This window comes from Nerophis ophidion, unplaced genomic scaffold, assembly GCF_033978795.1.
Source record: "Nerophis ophidion isolate RoL-2023_Sa unplaced genomic scaffold, RoL_Noph_v1.0 HiC_scaffold_33, whole genome shotgun sequence".
Lineage (NCBI taxonomy): Eukaryota > Metazoa > Chordata > Actinopteri > Syngnathiformes > Syngnathidae > Nerophis > Nerophis ophidion.
In genome coordinates, this window is record NW_026906955.1 from 1171368 (window position 1) to 1188898 (window position 17531).

Below are 17531 nucleotides of genomic sequence, written 5' to 3' on the forward strand. Positions count from 1 at the left end.
GAGAATCAGCACCTCCAAGTCCGAGTCCATGGTTCTCGCCCGGAAAAGGGTGGAGTGCCATCTCCGTGTTGGGGAGGAGACCCTGCCCCAAGTGGAGGAGTTCAAGTACCTAGGAGTCTTGTTCACAGGTGGGGAAAAGTGGATCGTGAGATCGACAGGCGGATCGGTGCGGCGTCTTCAGTAATGCGGACGTTGTATCGATCCGTTGTGGTGAAGAAAGAGCTGAGCCGGAAGGCAAAGCTCTCAATTTACCGGTCGATCTACGTTCCCATCCTCACCTATGGTCATGAGCTTTGGGCCATGACCGAAAGGATAAGATCACGGGTACAAGCGGCCCAAATGAGTTTCCTCCGCCGTGTGGCGGGTCTCTCCCTTAGAGATAGGGTGAGAAGCTCTGCCATCCGAGAGGAACTCAAAGTAAAGCCGCTGCTCCTTCACATCGAGAGGAGCCAGATGAGGTGGTTCGGGCATCTGGTCAGGATGCCACCCGAACGCCTCCCTAGGGAGGTGTTTAGGGCACGTCCAGCTGGCAGGAGGGCAAGGGGAAGACCCAGGACACGTTGGGAAGACTATGTCTCCCGGCTGGCCTGGGAACGCCTTGGGATCCCCCGGGAAGAGCTAGACGAAGTGGCTGGAGAGAGGGAAGTCTGGGCTTCCCTGCTTAGGCTGCTGCCCCCGCGACCCGACCTCGGATAAGCGGAAGATGATGGATGGACGAACCTTTCATCCTCGCTCAAACTAATGGGGAAATTTTTGTTTTCTCGGTCCAAATAGCTGTTTTTGTTGGAGGCTCCCATTAAAATCATTGTGAGGATGTGAGGAGCCATCAACATGTGACGTCATCGTCTGCGACTTCCGGTAGTGGCAAGGTTTTTCTGTTAGCAAGCAAAAGTTGCGAACTTTATCGTGGATGTTCTCTACTAAATCCTTTCAGCAAAAATATGGCAATATCGCGAAATGATCAAGTATGACACATCGTTTGGATAAGAAAATCTCATTTCAGTAGGCCTTATATATATATATATATATATATATATATATATATATATATATATATATATATATATATATATAAAATCCTCCATATTGGCAGCCATAGTGATTCATTTATTCAGCGGAGCAATACCACTTGGATCTGACAAAAAAGTTAACACAAATGCTGTCTTCCTCGCTGATAAAACATGATAGCAACATGCATCTGCTAGCTCACGATCGCCCCCACTTCTCAGTGTGGCGAGTTGGAGTACTACAAGAGGCACTCTAATACAGTGCTTAAATCTGTATTTTGATAATGATGATGATGATGATGATGTATCTGTTCAAGTGAACAAATGGATCCACAAGGGACAACAACCCTTTCCACAGACTACACACACATAGTAAACATCAATCTTAGAAGCCCAGAACAATATATTTGAAGAAAACTTTAGGAATAAAAGTGAAGATGTGAGGTGAAATAAGTACAAATGCAGCAATAAAAACAAGCAACTCCACTCACGATGACTCTAAAGTTCAGTGATGTGTTGCTAACTTCAGCCTTTTTCTTCTTTGTTGATGTTTTTCTGTAGTTAACATCCATGATGTAACAATGCTGCTAATCTACTAGAGTCCACATTTTGTTAAATATTTTATTCATTCATACTTTTAATTGGATAATAACATCAATAAAAATACATAGGAAGAAAATGTGTGAAAAAAAACCCCAAGTGAAAATAAAGATGTCCTCTCTTTAACAATGAGAAAATCAAATAAATTAGTAGCTACATACATGATATTCAATACATGCACACAACTTAAAAACTCCAGGACAACATATAACAGTAGAAGATGAGAAGCACTACATACAACATCAAATATACATTCATATTAAAGGGGGACATTATCACAATTTCAGAAGAGTTAAAACCAATAACAATCAGTTCCCAGTGGCTTATTTTATTTTTCGAAGTTTTTTTCAAAATTTTACCAATCATGGAATATCCCAAAAAAAGGCTTTAAAGTGCCTGATTTTCGCTATCTGTAAATCCACCGTCCATTTTCCTGTGACGTCACATAGTGATGCCAATACAATCAAACATGGCGGACAGACCAGCAAGATATAGCGACATTAGCTCAGATTCAGATTCGGATTTCGGCGGCTTAAGCGATTCAACAGATTACGCATGTATTGAAACGGAGGGTTGGAGTGTGGAGGCAGATAGCGAAAACGAAATTGAAGAAGAAACTGAAGCTTTTGAGTGAATAGCTATTGAAGCTATTCGGCGATTGCCTTCTAACCAAAGAGTGCATCTTTTGACCACTGGAGCAACTTAAATCCGTCGATTGGTAAGTGTTTGATTGGCATTAAATGTGGGTGGAGGGAAAGGCTGGATGCAAATATAGCTACAAATGTACATAGAGCTAGCCTAAATAGCATGTTAGCATCGATTAACTGGCAGTCATGCCGCGACCAAATATGTCTGATTAGCACATAAGTCAATAACATCAACAAAACTCACCTCTGTGATTTCGTTGACTTTATCGTTGGAAATGCATCTGCTTTGAGTGTCGCAAGATATCCATACATCTCTGAGCCATGTCTGTTGTAGCATCGCCAGTAAAATGTGCAGACCAAACGAGGGACTTTCGCATCTTTGGACACTGGAGCAACTTAAATCCGTCGATTGGTATGTGTTTGTTTGGCATTAAATGTGGGTGGAGGGAAAGGCTGGATGCAAATATAGCTACAAATGTACATACAGCTAGCCTACATAGCATTTTAGCATCGGTTAGCATGCCGTGCTAATCGATGCAGACTCCACGCAAATCAACTTGAATCCGTCCCTGATCGTGTTGTTACACCCTCTGACAACACACCGACAAGGCAGAATGTCTCCAAGGTACGGAAAACAGTCGAAAAAACGGAAAATAACTGAGCTGATATGACTCAGTGTTTGCAATGTGTTTGAAAAAATTGCGGCTTGACTCCCTATGTGACATCACAAAGAATAATAGAAAGGCGTTTAATTCGCCAAAGTTCACCCATTTAGAGTTCGAAAATCAGTTAAGAAAATATATGGTCTTTTTTTCAAGGTATATATTGACGCTTACATAGGTTTGATGATAATGTTCCCCTTTAAGCGATTCAACAGATATCACATGTATTGAAACGGATGGTTGGAGTGTGGAAGCAAATAGCAAAAATGAAATTCAAGAAGAAACTGAAGCTATTGAGCAAATAGCTATTGAAGCTATTCGGCGATCGCCTTCTAACCAAAGATTGCATCTTTTGACCACTGGAGCAACTTAAATCTGTCTATTGGTAAGTGTTTGTTTTGCATTAAATGTGGGTGGAGGGAAAGGCTGGATGCAAATATAGCTACAAATGTACATACAACTAGCCTAAATAGCATGTTAGCATCGATTAGCTGGTAGTCATGCCGTGTACAAATATGTCTGATTAGCACATAAGTCAATAACATCAACAAAACTCACCATTGTGATTTCGTTGACTTTATCGTTGGAAATGCATCTGCTTTGAGTGTCGCAGGATATCCACACATCTCTGTGCCATGTCTGTCGTAGCATCGGCGGTAAAATGTGCAGAACAAACAAGGGACTTTCGCATCTTTTGACAATGGTGCAACTTGAATCTGTCGATTGGTATGTGTTTGTTTGGCCTTAAATGTGGGTGGAGGGAAAGGCTGGATGCAAATGTAGGTGTAAATGAGGCATAGCGATGCGATATGTACCTACAGCTAGCCTAAATAGCATGTTAGCATGACGTTCTAATCAATGCACATTCCAACTTGAATCCGTTCCTGATCGTGTTGTTACACCCTCAGACAACCTACCGACGATTCATGATGTCTCCAAGGTACGGAAAACAGTCGAAAAAACGGAAAATAACAGAGCTGATTTGACTTGTGTGTGTAATGTGTTTGAGGAAATGGCGGATTGCTTCCCATTGTGATGTCACGGGTGAAAGGTCATCGCTCCGACAGCGAACAATTGAGAGGTGTTTAAATCGCCAAATTCGCCCTTTTAGAGTTCGGAAATCGGTTAAAAAACATGTGGTCTTTCTTCTGCAACATCAAGGTATATATTGACGCTTACATAGGTCTGGTAATAATGTTCCCCTTTAAACATGCTGTGGTATTAGAGTACATTTAGCACAATCACTGTTTATAAGTGTTTTTAAATCCCTGCAGCTTCCATGACTGTTACACACTTGTGTTTACTGACCTGATACTTATACCTGAACCTTTTATCACACACAGTGCAACTCAACGGGTTCTCTCCAGTGTGTGTTCTCATGTGTTTGGTCATGTATTGCTTTCTGGAGAAACTCTTCTTACAAATAGAGCAAGTAACAGGTTTCTCTCCAGTATGTGTTCTCATGTGTGTGGACATGACAAGCTTTGTGGAGAAACTCTTCTTACAAACAGAGCAAGTAAAAGGTTTCTCTCCAGTGTGTGTTCTCATGTGTGTGGTCATGTCAAGCTTTCTGGAGAAACTCTTCTTACAAACAGAGCAAGTAAAAGGTTTCTCTCCAGTATGTATCCTCATGTGTATTGTAATATAACTCTTGTGTCTAAATGATTTCCCACATTCAGAGCAGTCAAAGTGTTTGTTGTTAGTGTGATGTCTCGTATCACCTTTGGAGTCATTTTTACTCTCCAAAGGTTGTTGGATGTGGTCACTGTGATCAGAAGAGTGTGACATCATGTGGTCCATGTCTGACAGAGGAGCAAAGATGCTGTCTGGTTCTGACTTTATATCTTCACAATGCTCTCCATCAGCTTCTGTGATGTGTTGACTTACAAGCTCCACCCCTCTGTTCTCCTCACTTTGACTGTGATGAAGCTGTAAGGACTGAGCTTCATCTTCATCATTATCCTCCACCAACCTTTGAAGCTGCTTCCACAGTTCCTCCTCTTCCTCTTTAATGTGGGAGGGGTCCTGTAGCTCCTTCTGTCCCACATTGGAGCTCCACTCCTGCTGCTTGGAGGGAATCTCTTCATGACTCTCTGCTGACACCTGCTGGACGTCTGCAGAACATAAAACACAAATGAGGTGTTACTGTATTGAAGTTTGCAGTATTCAAACTATTCACATGTGAGCTAGGCCAAACAGACAGTGATGGGCAAGCGACTTGGAAAGTGTAGTAAGCTAAGCTACAAGTTACTCCCAATTAAATGTAGCTAAGCTATCCTCAGAGAATTGTAGCAAGCTACACTACACTGCAAAAGTAGCTTGCCACATCAAAGCTACATTTAACAGCATTTCTATCTATTGGCCCACATGTATAATGTCAGTGTTAATGTAACTGAGAGTGTACACATGGACCCAGTGAGAGAACTACATGTCTTCAACTCATCACTGAGCTTGTTCCACCACTTAACTCCTAAAACTGAAATACATTTGTATTTTGTATTCCTTCTTACTTTACCTATTTCAAAAATCAATATCCCCGTAAATGATAGTTTTCTTTTCTTAATTGAAATAACCGAATAATACAAGCTGGAAGACTGTTGCTTTACTCGAAATATAATTTCCAAGGTTTTTAAAAACACAATATCTGAAAATTTTGACACATTAGAACTCATAAATAATGGATTGGTATGTCCATAGTAGCACGCGTTGTGTATTATTCTGATGACCCTTTTTTGAAGTTGAATTATTGGGTCTATATTTGTTTTATAAACATTTCCCCAAACTTCAACACAATATGTTAAATGTGGAAAAACAATAGAATAATATAACATATGCAGACATGTCTTATTCAGCATGTTTTACTTTATAAAGAGTAGCAATGGATTTGGATTGGTTTCCCTTTACCGTATTTTTCGAATTACAAGTCGCTCAGGAGAACAAATCGCACCGGCCGAAAATGCATAATAAATAAGGAAAAAAAACATCTAGGTCGCACTGGAGAATAAGTCACATTTTTTGGGGACATTTATTTGATAAAATCCAACACCAAGAATAGACATTAGATAGGCAATTTAAAATAAACAAAGAATAGTGAACAACAGACTGAATAAGTGTAGGTTATATGAGGCATAAATAACCAACTGAGAAGGTGCCTGCTATGTTAACCTAACATATTATGCTAAGAGTCATTCAAATAACTATAACTTATAGAACATGCTATACCTTTACCAAACAATCTGTCATTCCAAATCGCTAAATCTGATGAAATCTACTTAGTCGGTGTCGCTTCTAAACAACTCTGCCAAGTCCAAAGTAGACAATGTACCGCTTCATCTTCTATCGGTACGTCTAGGCACTTATGTGAATAAGATAAATATTTTTTGATATTTTACAGTAATGTGTAAATAATTTCACACATAAGTCCCTCCAGAGTATAAGTCGCACCCCAAGCCAAACTATGAAAAATAAATGTGATTTTTTTAATCCGAAACATTGCACATTTGCACACAGTGTGTGGACGACACAGCAGTAAGTGACAAGCATGAACGCCAAACTCATTCCTAACCATTTTTATTCAATATAATTATCCGTCCATTTTTTACCGCTTGTCCCTTTCGGGGGCGCAGGGGCCTATCTCAGTCATTGTGAAAGAAAAATGGACATTTAAAAATATGTATACGTTCTGTTAAAGGCCTACTGAAAGCCACTACTAGCCACCACGCAGTCTGATAGTTTATATATCAATGATGAAATATTAACATTGCAACACATGCCAACACGGCCTTTTTAGTTTACTAAATTGCAATTTTAAATTTCCCGGGAGTTTCGTCTTGAAAACGTTGTGTAATGATGACGTGTACGCAAGACATCACGGGTTTTTAGGAAGTATGAGCGCTGCACACACACACAGCTAAAAGTCGTCTGCTTTAACGGCATAATTACACAGTATTTTGGACATCTGTTTTGCTGAATCTTTTGCAATTTGTTCAATTAATATTGGAGGAGTCAAAGTAGAAAGATGGAGTTGGGAAGTTTTAGCCACACAAACACACAGTGACTCCTTGTTTAAAATTCCTGGAGGTGAAACTTTACTATGGATCAGAGCGCGGTCAAGCGAACATGAATCACGACGGAATGTCAACCAGCAGGTTTCGGTGATAAAAATGTGGTTAAAACGTCGCTTCCTTACCGGAGAAAAGCTGAGCTTGTGCTGTCCATAGCTGCCGTCGACTCCCCTCAGACATTGGCGTCAACACACCCGTGGACACACACCTCCGACTATCAGGTACTATTAAACTCACTAAAACACTAGCAACACAATAGAAAGATAAGGGATTTCCCAGAATTAACCTAGTAAATGTGTCTAAAAACATGGGAATCCGTCCCAATGCAGTCGCGTTTTTCATTTTTAACTTGTTTTTTTGTTTTGTTTGTTTTTTGTAGAAGTCAATAGCCTCAAACACAAATCTTTCATCCTCGCTCAAATTAATGGGGAAATTGTCGTTTTCTCGGTCCGAATCGAAGTTTTGTTGGAGGCTCCCATTAAAAACAATGTGAATATGTGAGGAGCCATCAACATGTGACGTCATCGTCTGCGACTTCCTGTAAAGGCAGGGCTTTTCTCTTAGCACCGAACGTTGCGAACTTTATCGTGGATGTTCTCTACTAAATCCTTTCAGCAAAAATATGGCAATATCGCGAAATGATCAAGTATGACACATAGAATGGACCTGCTGTCCCCGTTTACATAAGAAAATCTCATTTCAGTAGGCCTTTAAACCACTAATAATAAACCAAACAATTAAACAAGGCAACTAGGTAAAGAATCTGGGTATTATCTTCCACCCAACTCTCTCCTTTGAGTCACACATGAAGAGCGTTACTAAAACGACCTTCTTTCATCTACGTAATATCGCTAAAATTTGCTCCAAATTGTCCACTAACGACGCCGAGATCATTATCCATGCGCTTGTTACGTCTCGTCTCGATTACTGTAACGTATTATTTTGGGGTCTCCCCATGTCTAGCATTAAAAGATTACAGTTGGTACAAAATGCGGCTGCTAGACTTTTGACCAGAACAAGAAAGTTTGATCATATTACGCCTGTACTGTATATACCTTTATATACATATATACATACATATATACCTATACTGTATATACCTTTATATACATATATACATACATATATACCTATACTGTATATACCTTTATATACATATATACATACATATATACCTATACTGTATATACCTTTATATACATATATACATACATATATACCTATACTGTATATACCTTTATATACATATATACCTATACTGTATGTACCTTTATATACATACATATATACCTATACTGTATATACCTTTATATACATATATACATACATATATACCTATACTGGCTCACCTGCACTGGCTTCCTGTGCACTTAAGATGTGACTTTAAGGTTTTACTACTTACGTATAAAATACTACACAGTCTAGCTCCATCCTATCTTTCCGATTGTATTGTACCATATGTCCCGGAAAGAAATCTGCCTTCAAAGGACTCCGGCTTATTAGTGATTCCCAGAGCCCAAAAAAAGTCTGCGGGCTATAGAGCATTTTCCATTGGGGCTCCAGTACTCTGGAATGCCCTCCCGGTAACAGTTCGAGATGCTACCTCAGTAGAAGGATTTAAGTCTCATCTTAAAACTCATTTGTATACTCTAGCCTTTAAATAGATCCTCTTTTAGACCAGTTGATCTGCCGTTTCTTTTCTTTTCGTTTTCTCCTCTGCCCCCCACTCCCTTGTGGAGGGGTTGGGGGGGGGGGGGGGGGGGGGGGACAGGTCCGGTGGCCATGGATGAAGAACTGGCTGTCCAGAGTTGGGACCCAGAATGGACCGCTCGCCTGTGTGTCGGTTGGGGACATCTCTACGCTGCTGATCCGCCTCCGCTTGGGATGGTTGCCTGCTGGCTCCACTTTGGATGGGACTCTCGCTGCTATATTGGATCCACTTTGGACTGGACTCTCACCGTTATGTGAGGGGGGGGTTGCCCACATATGCGGTCCTCTCCAAGGTTTCTCATTGTCATCATTGTCACTGTCACCGACGTCCCATTGGGTGTGAGTTTTTCCTTGCCCTTATGAGGGCTGTACCGAGGATGTCGTGGTTTGTGCAGCCCTTTGAGACAATTGTGATTTAGGACTAAATAAATAAACATTGATTGATTGATTGTGCCTACAAAGAACTTAAAAAGCATCCAAACACCTCCATTAAGGTTTTATGTACATGCAGTAGGTATATATGTCATTTAGTAACAGGTACTTTTTTAAAAAGATGGAATATTTACATATTTTAGCTTATTAGCGCATTACTTTCAAAAAAGCATCACTACATTTGCTTTTTTTTTTTTTAACATCACTGAATATTACACACTGCAGACTTCATGAGAGCCAACCTACTTTCTAAAACACCACTTACTGTACAAGGTCTGCTGTCACTATGACGCAGACTGATAGACTCTTGTTATATTCTCGTTTGGATGGAGAAAGACTCATAATCGTCGCACGATATGGGGGGTGAAGCCAAGCACCTATTCGGGCCTCAACTGGCTTTCAAAAGGGTAACAACTTGTCAGAGTATGTCCTCATCCTTCTACTATCCAGGTGAGAGGCACGATTCATGATCTGGAATAATCTTTCACCAGCACCGAGGCAAGGAAGGAGCTCACCAGCCGGTGATATAAACATAGACACACAAGCTATAAATAGTTTGTTTGCGTTAGCACTCATAATAACAATATCACTAATACTTGGTTGGTATCCAAACCTCAAAATGCAAATGTAGTATTATTGGCACTTTTTGGATGGTTATAGAGGACCTCTCATTGGCTCCATTGCATGTAGACTTGTATTTACATTTATGAGTTAGAATGTGCTGTATGTGTATGTATATATATATATATATATATATATATATATATATATATATATATATATATATATATATAGTCATGTCGTTTATAATGATTGTGAACAATAAAAAACATTTCTCCAAAAAGTGCAGTTTTTCTCTAAATTCCAGTGATTATATTCAAGACTTAAAGTGCATGAGCATGAAGTGATGAAGCCTACTTGGATGAGAGGACAAAGGTCTTGTAAGACAAAGTGAAGAGTCCAGTTGTGATGGATTGAATGCCCTGAGAATAAAATGTTGTGCTTACTTGGACTGTGATGAAGCTGTGAGGACTCAGGTGGTTTGTCTTCATGCTCTTCAGTCTTCACAGAGACAACAGTCAGTGGAAACTTGCTGACATCAGCCTCCTCCTGCCCTACAGGACACTCTCCCTCCTGACTCATCCACACTTCCTCCTCTACCTCTATGATGTGAGGGGGCTGCTGGACGTCTGTTGGGTAAATAAGTAAATAAGATAAAGAGAGAATAGAAATAGTTTTGAACTGACGCTGTTAACACAATGACATTATTTGTGTTCTTTTGTGTGTTGTGTTAAAAGTGTGTAGCAAAACAACCAATAAAAACACAGAAATACCTATTTGTTTCCTAAAACTATTCAAAAGTGGTACAGTGAGTACAAACAACAGACTTGGAAATTTGATGAGGGGCAATTTGAAAAGTTTTTATAAGTACGAGGCAGCATTGATTGGGTCACTGAGGGAAAGTGTGTAAATATTTTATTCTCTATACGGTCTATTACACCTAAACTTTATCTCTAAACTTAACCATAATATTATAATGACATTGTCATTACCATAATTTCAATATCATGGAAATTAAAAAAAAACCTAATACCAAAATCACTAAAAAAAACATTCATGGTATGTTTTTGTTATCATGCAAAATACGTTTTGGTGGTCATTTTGTTGGCTGGGCCAAAAGGAACTTTTACCAAAAGCATGTTTTAATATGTGCTGTTTTGTGGAGTATCTTCATCAACAATTCCTCTTTAGGAATTGGAGACCATCTACGACACGCTGAAGGAAAGTCAGTCACCTTTATGTTCTTTTAATAAATCAAGTGTTGACTTCTTTGGTTATTGAAAATAATTGTTTACTTTCACTTATTGATGCATGTAAGTGAAAATCAGGAAGCGAAATTATTAGATTTGATTACAGTATAAAATGTATTTGGTGAGTGTGTGAGTTTTGTGTAAACATGTTGATACAGGTTTCCATCTTCTTGGGGACTGGAACACAGATATGTCCTGAAAGGATGCACCCATTTTTAAAACCTTCACTAAGCTGTGCCACCAACATTGTCTCACTTAGCTCATTAAGCAAACTACTAGGGTGAGTGAGTCCTTTTAAACCTTCATAGACCTCCTTGTTACTTCTGACCAGTCTCAGATCACCACAAGTGGAACTACTGTATGCGGCTTAAGTGATCACTCCATCATTTTCTGTACCCATAAAGAACATAGAACCGAGGCTGACGGCCACAAAATAAGCGAAGCTACAATCCTCAAGACCTAGACTGGCAAGGCTTTCAATGACATACTGCCAAAATAAGACTCTCCCCGGTACTTGCAAGTACACAGGTCTTTGGATCAATTCCTAATCCTAAACTCAGAAAAGTAGACAACTTCACAGTCAAAGTGGGTGACAATATTATAACAAACAAAAATGAGATTACCTATCTTGGCTGCATCGTAAAGACTAATCTCTCCAGTGAAAACATTACTACTAAGTTAGTCAAAGAATCGACCAACGAGTTCTGTTCTTACTAGTGTTGTCCCGATACCAATATTTTGGTACCGGGACCTGTACCAAAATGTATTTCGATAATTTTCTAAATAAAAGTGACCACAAAAAGCTGCATTATTGGCTTTAACAAAAAAATCTTAGGGTACATTAAACATATGTTTCTTATTGCAAGTTTGTCCTTAAATAAAATAGTCAACATACAAGACAACTTGTCTTTTAGTAGTAAGTAAACAAACAAAAGCTCCTATTGTATTCTGCTCACATATGCAGCAACATATTGTGTCATTTATATTCTATTATTTTGTCAAAATTATAAAAGGACAAGTGATAGAAAATTGATTATTAATCTACTTGTTCATTTACTGTTAATATCTGCTTATTTTCTGTTTCGACATGTTCCATCTACACTTCTATTAAAATGTAATAATCACTTATTCTTCTGTAGTTGGGATACTTTACATTAGTTTTGGATGATACCACAAATATGGGTATCAATCTGATACCAGGTATACATGATTATACATCGGTCATATTCAAGTGTTCATGTATCCAGAGACATATTTTCTGAGTTTATAAACATACATTTTTTTTTTTTTTTAATGAAAGAAGATGTGATGCCTAAAAATATTGATGTACTCATAGAAGTAGTACTTTTTACAGGTGGTATAGTACCCAATATGATTAATTAGTATCGTGGTACTATACTAATACCAGTATACCGTACAACCCTAGTTCTTACATAGCAGGATCACCCCGCTGGTGGGTGGAAATACCTGGACACCTGTGAAATATACATTTATCATTGCGATAAGTATTTTACTTGTACTATTTGCCATCTCCAGTATCATGAGTATTCCACAGCCTACTTGAACATTAATTGTTACCTTTAGACTTCACATCAGGGTATATCTGAACTCCAATATCCGCTCTTGAAAAAGTTTGATAATCATCCTCTTCAGTGGAATGTCGATAAGAGTTTGAAAACATGTCCTGTAACACCTGTAACAAAATAATGGGGAGACTTCACTCAGGTTAACCATACCTAAATAGACACAAAATACTGCATTACACAAGACTACCCGAATGTACTCAAATGATTGAAAAAAATGTATGTTTTTAAGCTAAATTATTGGTAAACACAGTCAGTACATGCATATTAATTTACGTAAAACCGTGAGTAATCATAAAGTTTTCATCAATTAATATATTCTGTAGACATACCCTCATCCGTTCTCTTTTCCTGAAAGCTGATCTGTCCAGTTTTGGAGTTGATGTCAGCAGGCCAGGGAAGCTAGGGCCCATATTCTTCACGTGATCACCTTCGGTAGAAGCGGTGTGAGCCAAGACATCCAGGGGGTTTAGCTCGCTCATCTGCGGGAACAAACTGCCGCCATTGCTTGCCGTGCTATCGAGGTCCTTTGTCCCTGAATAGCTCACACACTTCGGCACGTTCAATGGGGGTCTGGCGGCAGATTTCTTTGACTTTATCGTTGGAAATGCATCTGCTTTGAGTGTCGGAGGATATCCAAACATTCTTGCCATCTCTGTCGTAGCATAGCTTTCGTCGGTAAAGTGTGCGGAACAAACCACTGACCATTTTGTCGGCTTTCCCCACACCCTCGTATTTTGAACAAATTTCGTCCAATTTCTTGCCACTTTTGCATCTTTGGGCCAGTGGTGCAACTTGAATCCCTCCCTGTTAGTGTTGTTACACCCTCCGACAACACACCGACGAGGCATTATGTCTCCAAGGTACGGAAAACTGTCGAAAAAACGAAAAATAACAGCTGATTTGACTTGGTGTTTGTAATGTGTTTGAGAAAATGGCGGATTGACTCCCTTTGTGACGTCACGTTAACACGTCACATAGAAAGGCGTTTAATTCGCCAAAATTTACCCATCTAGAGTTTGGAAATTGGTTGAAAAATATATATGGTCTTTTTCCTGCAACATCAAGGTATATATTGACGCTTACATAGGTCTGGTGATAATGTTCCCCTTTAAGACTAACACAAGCACTCATTTAACTTCACTTTGACTACGGAGTTCATGTTTGGTACCGTGACGCCTTAAAAGCCCTGAAAAAGTAACTCCAGACAGCCCAAAACCAAATGATTAGGCTTCTACTCAACTGTCCATCTCGGGCTCACCTTTCCGCCAACCATTTCCTTAACATGGGGAGGCTCTTGGTGGCCGACAGAGTACATCTTCTTGCAGTTGGTCTGGTGTACAAGATACACCATACCACTAACATACCCATGTACCTGTCTAGATACTTCAAAATATATTGACCATTATAACACCAGAGGTAGTTGTACAAATCACATTCAACACAGATTTCACTCAGAAAAAAAATTCTGATTTGTTTGCCTGCTATACCACCAATATGTGGAAGTCCCTATCAAAAAGAAAATACATTACAGGTTGCGGCTACTTATAACTCGGAATATACATAGCCTTTTATCTATTTGAAATTGTAATTTCATTTATTTGTATTTTAAATGCTACTTTCTACAAAGTACTGTGTGAATTCGTCCTCATACTTTGCTATGGTTCTTTGGCACATTTTCACACAATCACAACACTTTACACTCACACTTGATGTGGACCCCGACTTAAACAAGTTGAAAAACGTATTCGGGTGTTACCTTTTAGTGGTCAATTGTACGGAATATGTACTGTACTGTGCAATCTACTAATAAAAGAATCAATAAATCAATCAATCACTTGATCTCTACTTAGCGATGTGTTGATAACGTCCGCGTCTCTTTGTTAGCAGCTAACAAGCTAAGCTAACTAGCGAGCTAAGCTAACTAACAAGCAAAGATAGCACGAGAAGCGGCACAGTTATTCTAGCGCATCGAGACGACTCTATCCTTAAATAAAGAATCAAAGATGTATTTTATACGACGTAAGTATTTCAAACTGGAGAACAAATAATAGGACTGACTTATTAGCGTCTTTCTCCTTCGATGTTCTCTTTCTGATGTTTTCCGTTTACCCCGGAAGCTGGGAATGACGTCACAGCCGAGTGGACGAAGAGGTAGCTCTATATAAGATATTGCCTGCTGTCACTGTTACCATGCTTTTATTTTACGTAATATTTATTTGAAATACAATGTGATATAAAAGAGTGTCTTGTTTTTCAAAAATAAATTCAAAGTATATCAAACAAAGCTTTAATGTTGGGGTTCAGTGGCGCCCCCCCTTCGACATTCATTGTAATGACAAGAGTGAAAGTGCTAGAAATTGTAGCGATATTACTGCCTGATTTATTAAAATGTACCCTTCCACGTGTTTTTATTGTTATTCCCGTTTACTCCTAGATAATCTATTTCCATACAAAACATTAATAAAACATTCAAATATCACAGAACGTGATGTCGCAGGACCTCTGTCATAAAACCAATTGTAAGTCCAGGAAGTGACGTGATCTTCGCGCATGCGTGAATCGTGTCGTGAATTAATTTCAATGTTTATAAAGTGTGAAACATTTGCTCTCATAAACAAAAGTCTCTTTCTTAAAGTGAAATACAAATTCTAACATTGTGTTAATGATTTCAATTTATTAATTCAGTCTTGGAAGATTGTACAAAATAGAAAAAACACTTAAATTATTATATTTACTGAAATAATTTAAGTGGTTTTAAATACGTATGTTCAAGCACAAGTTTATTATTTATTTATATTTTCAAATTTTATTTTATTGGTATGGTCTCTCATATTTACTTTTACTTTCTTTGACGGGTTTTGTTTGTCGGAGGATTGGATTTAATGTGATGTTTATTATATTGCTGAGTAAAATATTAAAAAAACATTGACTCATATTGTATTGAAAGTACCTTAATGTGTCTAAACATTGTTTATGTATTTTTAATTGTTCAATAAAAAAAAAAAAGATAATCAGAAGTAGAACTGGTTAGCAAATAAACTATTTCATTAACATAAATAATGTTGAAGTCCTATTACATGACATTATTTAAATATGTATATTAAATATAATTTGAATAGTTGGCAAGTAAACAAAATGCATTTGCCATACCTAATTGTATTATATCAATTATAACTCAACCCCACACATTACAACATGTATTCACACTTTGTTGTGTGAAAATATTTTACATACACTTACATTCAATTATAGTAATGATTATAATATAATAAGATATATAACAATGTTTGTTCTGGATCTAAATTAATGCATGGAAAATAAATAGTTAAACAATAATCTTTTTAGTGAGGTGGCATCTTTTTCACCTGAAAACTTATCTACTTAAGTGTGCAAATAAAGTCTTACGTATTACTTGTATTACATTTGAATAGAACCTTATTGAGCATATTAACAAGATTATTTTAGAAAATGTGCCGAGTATGAAAAAGTCATTTTGTATTTGCGTACAGGATGTAGAATGACTATGATCTCGACCCACCATAAAGAAACAAATCAGGAAGATTGGAGAATGTGGAAGGAAGTTATGACTGTTAAAATGTTCCACCACAAGGGGGCGATGTTGGTGTCGATATCAATGACTAGTCATGATCAGACCCCGACCTAAAGGCCTCATATCAGTTTGCAAGGAGATCCCATCATCTAAAGAGAAGTAAAGACAACTTGATGGTTGATGGCGAGGGGCAGTTTTGGCTGCCAGGCTCCGCCCACCACCAATGGTTACCAACAGGTACTGACCCATTCTGCACGACAGGGTGTCATCATCATCATTTGTACCAACTCTGAGTACAATCTCAGTTTGTGGAGCCGAGATATAAATGTGTCAAGTTGTGTGGCGAGCCATCAGGTCAAAGTTTGGTCAAAGTCCCGAGGAGGAGTTTGTTCAAGTACCACCCCTTTTTGACTTCAACATGGCTGATGGAAACCAAAATGGCTGACTTCCTTTTGGCTTTCAAATATGGCTTCTTGAGACTTTTACGTTCCTCCTGTCATGATAGATGCCGCTGGTGATGTTGGTGGCGATACGTGAATCTGGGGCGAGGGGCACAATCATTCACATTTTCAAGAGTTAATATTTGATGTTTGGCCTCGGGGCTCCTAAACTAAATCATTTTTTTGCTTGCAAGATTTGGAGAGTTTTGGTGCCAAGTAAGGCCCTGAAAAATGTGATCCAAGAGGATCATTTTTTTTCAAGCCTTATACATCTTTACCTCCATTCTTTCCATCTTTACCTTCATTCTCCCTTTCCTCCTCTTCTCTCTATCTTTATCTTCATTATTGCCTCTTCTCTCCATAATACCCTCCATTCTCTCCTTTTCTCTTTCTTTTTACTTCTATTCTCTCCTCTCTTCTCTATCTTAACTGCATTTTCTCCTTCTTTACCTTTTATTTGCTCCATCCTTACCTTCATTCTCACCTTTTCTCTCCATCTTTACCTCCGTTTTCTCCTTTTTTCTCCATCTTTACCTTTATTCGCTTCTATTCTCTACATCTATTCCTCCATTCTCTCCATTTCTCTCCATCTTTACCTCCATCTTCTCTCCACGTCATCCTCCATTCACACGTGACTTCCTGGGCAGAGCTTCCAAAGGTGTTCCTCCTCCAGAAGAGTCCATCCTCTCCGGTCAGCTGCACGGCGACAGGTTTCTACCCCGACCGAGCCCACTTGTTTTGGAGGAAAGATGGCGAGCAGATGGAGGAGGTGGAGCACGGAGAGCTGCTCCTCAACCACGACGGAACCTTCCAGATGTGGGTGGAGGTGGAGGGCAAGTAGGAATGTGTGTTCCAGCTGTCTGGCGTGAAGGAGGACCTGGTCACCAAGCTGGAGAGAAGAAGCAAGCCATGAAGGTGAGAAAGACACATCTAGGACATGTTGAATAGTGTCAATGGAAGCACCTGATGTTCCTTCATGTGACTTGTCAAACAAATCAATCATACCATACCAACAGGCAACG

At 38.9% G+C, this 17531-nt stretch overlaps 1 protein-coding gene across 2 annotated transcripts; it reads right to left on the minus strand.

Annotated features, from left to right (window-relative positions):
* Nucleotides 1-1614: 1614 nt before the first annotated feature.
* On the minus strand, nucleotides 1615-14637 carry LOC133546585 (RB-associated KRAB zinc finger protein-like). Of its 2 annotated transcripts, none has more exons than XM_061892362.1 (5): nucleotides 14578-14637; nucleotides 12849-13389; nucleotides 12512-12626; nucleotides 10130-10312; nucleotides 1615-5030 (listed from the first exon to the last, which is right to left on the minus strand). In XM_061892362.1, the coding sequence occupies exons 2-5, from the start codon at nucleotides 13365-13367 to the stop codon at nucleotides 4177-4179; spliced, it is 1671 nt and encodes a 556-aa protein (XP_061748346.1). In that variant the 5' UTR covers nucleotides 13368-13389; nucleotides 14578-14637; the 3' UTR covers nucleotides 1615-4176. The 2 variants fall into 2 exon arrangements, with proteins under 2 accessions (XP_061748346.1, XP_061748347.1); XM_061892363.1 differs by having other exon boundaries at nucleotides 12849-12998; nucleotides 14578-14612.
* Between the last annotated feature and the right edge of the window lie 2894 nt (nucleotides 14638-17531).

Coding starts and splice junctions, on each gene's coding strand:
- LOC133546585 (XM_061892362.1), bottom strand. CDS start 13,367: ATGCCTCGTCGGTGTGTTGTCGGAGGGTGTAACAACACTAACAGGGAG. Junction 12,627..12,848: donor GGAAAAGAGAACGGATGAGG/GTATGTCTACAG, acceptor ATTTTGTTACAG/GTGTTACAGGACATGTTTTC. Junction 5,031..10,129: donor ACAGCTTCATCACAGTCCAA/GTAAGCACAACA, acceptor TATGTTCTGCAG/ACGTCCAGCAGGTGTCAGCA.